This window comes from Bison bison, unplaced genomic scaffold, assembly GCF_000754665.1.
Source record: "Bison bison bison isolate TAMUID 2011002044 unplaced genomic scaffold, Bison_UMD1.0 scf7180017864291, whole genome shotgun sequence".
Classification (NCBI taxonomy): Eukaryota; Metazoa; Chordata; class Mammalia; order Artiodactyla; family Bovidae; genus Bison; species Bison bison.
Window position 1 is genome coordinate 11,988,352 of NW_011494863.1, and position 2,192 is coordinate 11,990,543.

The window sequence follows — 2,192 nt, forward strand, 5'->3', positions numbered from 1 at the left end:
TGCCTCAAGTCACCGCGCATCCAGGCCAAGCCGAAGCCCAAACCCAACCAGAACCTCTCGGAGGCCTCGGGGAAGGGGGCTGAGCTCTACGCCCGCCGCCAGTCCCGGATGGAGAAGTATGTCATCGAGTCTTCGGGCCATGCTGAGCTGGCCCGCTGCCCGTCACCCACCATGTCCCTGCCTTCATCCTGGAAGTACTCCACCAACGCACCTGGCGGCACCTTCCGAGTAGCCTCCCGGAGCCCGGCTCGGACCCCACCTGCCTCGCTCTTCCACGGATACCTGCCCGAGAATGGGGTCCTGCGTCCAGAGCCCACCAAGCAGCCGCCCTACCAACTGCGGCCCTCCCTCTTCGTCCTCTCACCCATCAAAGAACCTGCCAAGGCTTCGCCTAGAGCCGCCTCGCCTGCCAAGCCCAGCTCCCTGGACCTGGTGCCCAGCCTGCCCAAGGCGGCTCTCCCACCGTCACCTGCCCTGCCTCGGCCCTCCCACTCCTACACCACCACTGGCCAGGATGGCCTCCAGCCCACCGCAGTGAGCCCCACCTACAGCAGTGATATCTCGCCCGTGTCACCCTCCAGGGCATGGTCTCCCCGAGCCAAGCAAGCCCCCAGGCCCTCCTTCTCCACCCGGAATGCGGGGATCGAGGCTCAGGTGTGGAAGCCATCCTTCTGCTTCAAGTAACGGACCCCGCAGGGATCCCACTGCCTGTCCGAGCCCCTGTCCGGGGACCGGATGGAGAGCAGGAAGTGGCACGGGGCTGAGTCAGGAGTACGGGGACTCAGGGCTGACGCTGCCACCAGCTAGGTTTGTGCCGTTTGGGCAAGTCACCTCCCCTCTCTGAGCTATCACAGCCCCTTCCCTCCCGTGAGGTGGCTGGACTCCACGTCTGAGAGATCTGAAGTCTGCTACCAGTGGGGAGAAGGGTCACAGAGAGAGGACCACTTGGCCGGCCCTAGTGAGACTGGGGGCTTCTTCACCTGGCCTTTGTGAGCTGTAGGGCTGCCAGCGTCTTGCTGAGGAAAGGCCTAGAGGGGCCCTAACAGGGGCTTCTGCAGCACACAGAGCTTGCCCTTGCGGTGAGACGGTCCAGCCCAGGGCCTGCCGCCCCAGTGGGCTGTCCTCGCCGTGGCCCTGGCTCCTGCCTCTTTCTGCCTGTTGCTGGATTCTCACCTGCACGGGTCTGTCTCTTCCACCTCTGCCTTCCGGACACTGTTTCCTCTCCGCTGCTTCAGAGACCTCTGCCTCGGCCTCCACACTATCTCCTCTCCCGGGTTCTGCTGGATGAGGACTCAGCCCGCCACTGCCGGCTGACGCTTTTCTTCTGCCCCTCTGCTCAGCTGCCTTCACGCCCTCTTCGAACATCTGGCTCTGCTTTCTAGACAGCTTATGCAGTTCATCCCAGACCTCAGTCCTGGTTCCACCTGGCTTGCCCTCACTGTTCTGGGGTGTGGGAGGTCCCCAGGGATCCCCGAGAGAGAGCCCAGGAGAAGGCTCTGCAGAGGTGGGTGTGCAGCTGGGAGAGAGGTCCCTAGAAATAGATCCATTGGCTATTTTGGTTTCACCCTCAGCCCAGATCTGCACGGCTGAAAGAACTCATCTACATGCCACAGAAAGGGGCCCCAAGGAGAGAGGCATCTCGGCCCCCCATTTGCTGTGTGACTTTGGTCAAGTCACTTTCCCTTCCTGGGCCTCAGCTTTCTCATAAACACAATGAGGGCCCTCCTAGCTGTGACAGTCTGTGAGAAATGAGAGAGCGGGACAGGCTGGTACTTTGGGAGAAAGGTCCTGTAAGTGACAAGAGAGTCCCCTGGGAAGAGAGGGGAAGGAAATTAGGACAAAGGTGTCCTAGGTGTCCAGAGATGTCCTAGATGGGAAGTAGATGTCTGTCAGGGCATCCGGGGAGGGTGTGGCTAGGAGGCCAGGAAATCAGAAGTTTAGGCTCAGGTTCAGGATTGCCTGGAGACAGACCATGGGAGCACAGCAAGGGCCAGGGCGGGAGCACGGCAGCCCAGGGAGGGGACCGAGGAGACCTTGAGGTCTGGAGGAAAAGGCTGGGACTTAGGAGATCTGGATTCTAAAATATGGCCTCCATGTGTATCTTTGGGTCTCAGTTTCCCCCTTGATACTGTGAGGGCTTTGAGTCAGGTAGCCTGAGATCCTTCCCATCTCTGACACCTTTGATGTGCTGC

General features: G+C 60.9%; 1 protein-coding gene across 1 annotated transcript in view; it reads left to right on the top strand.

Annotated features, from left to right (window-relative positions):
• SYNPO (synaptopodin) overlaps positions 1-2,192 on the top strand; it is a 51,426-nt gene extending 49,234 nt beyond the window's left edge. Inside the window, exon 4 of the mRNA XM_010850651.1 lies at positions 2-2,192. Coding sequence (XP_010848953.1) covers positions 2-684 — 683 coding nt within the window. The 3' untranslated portion in view covers positions 685-2,192. The remainder of the gene's footprint in view (position 1) is intronic.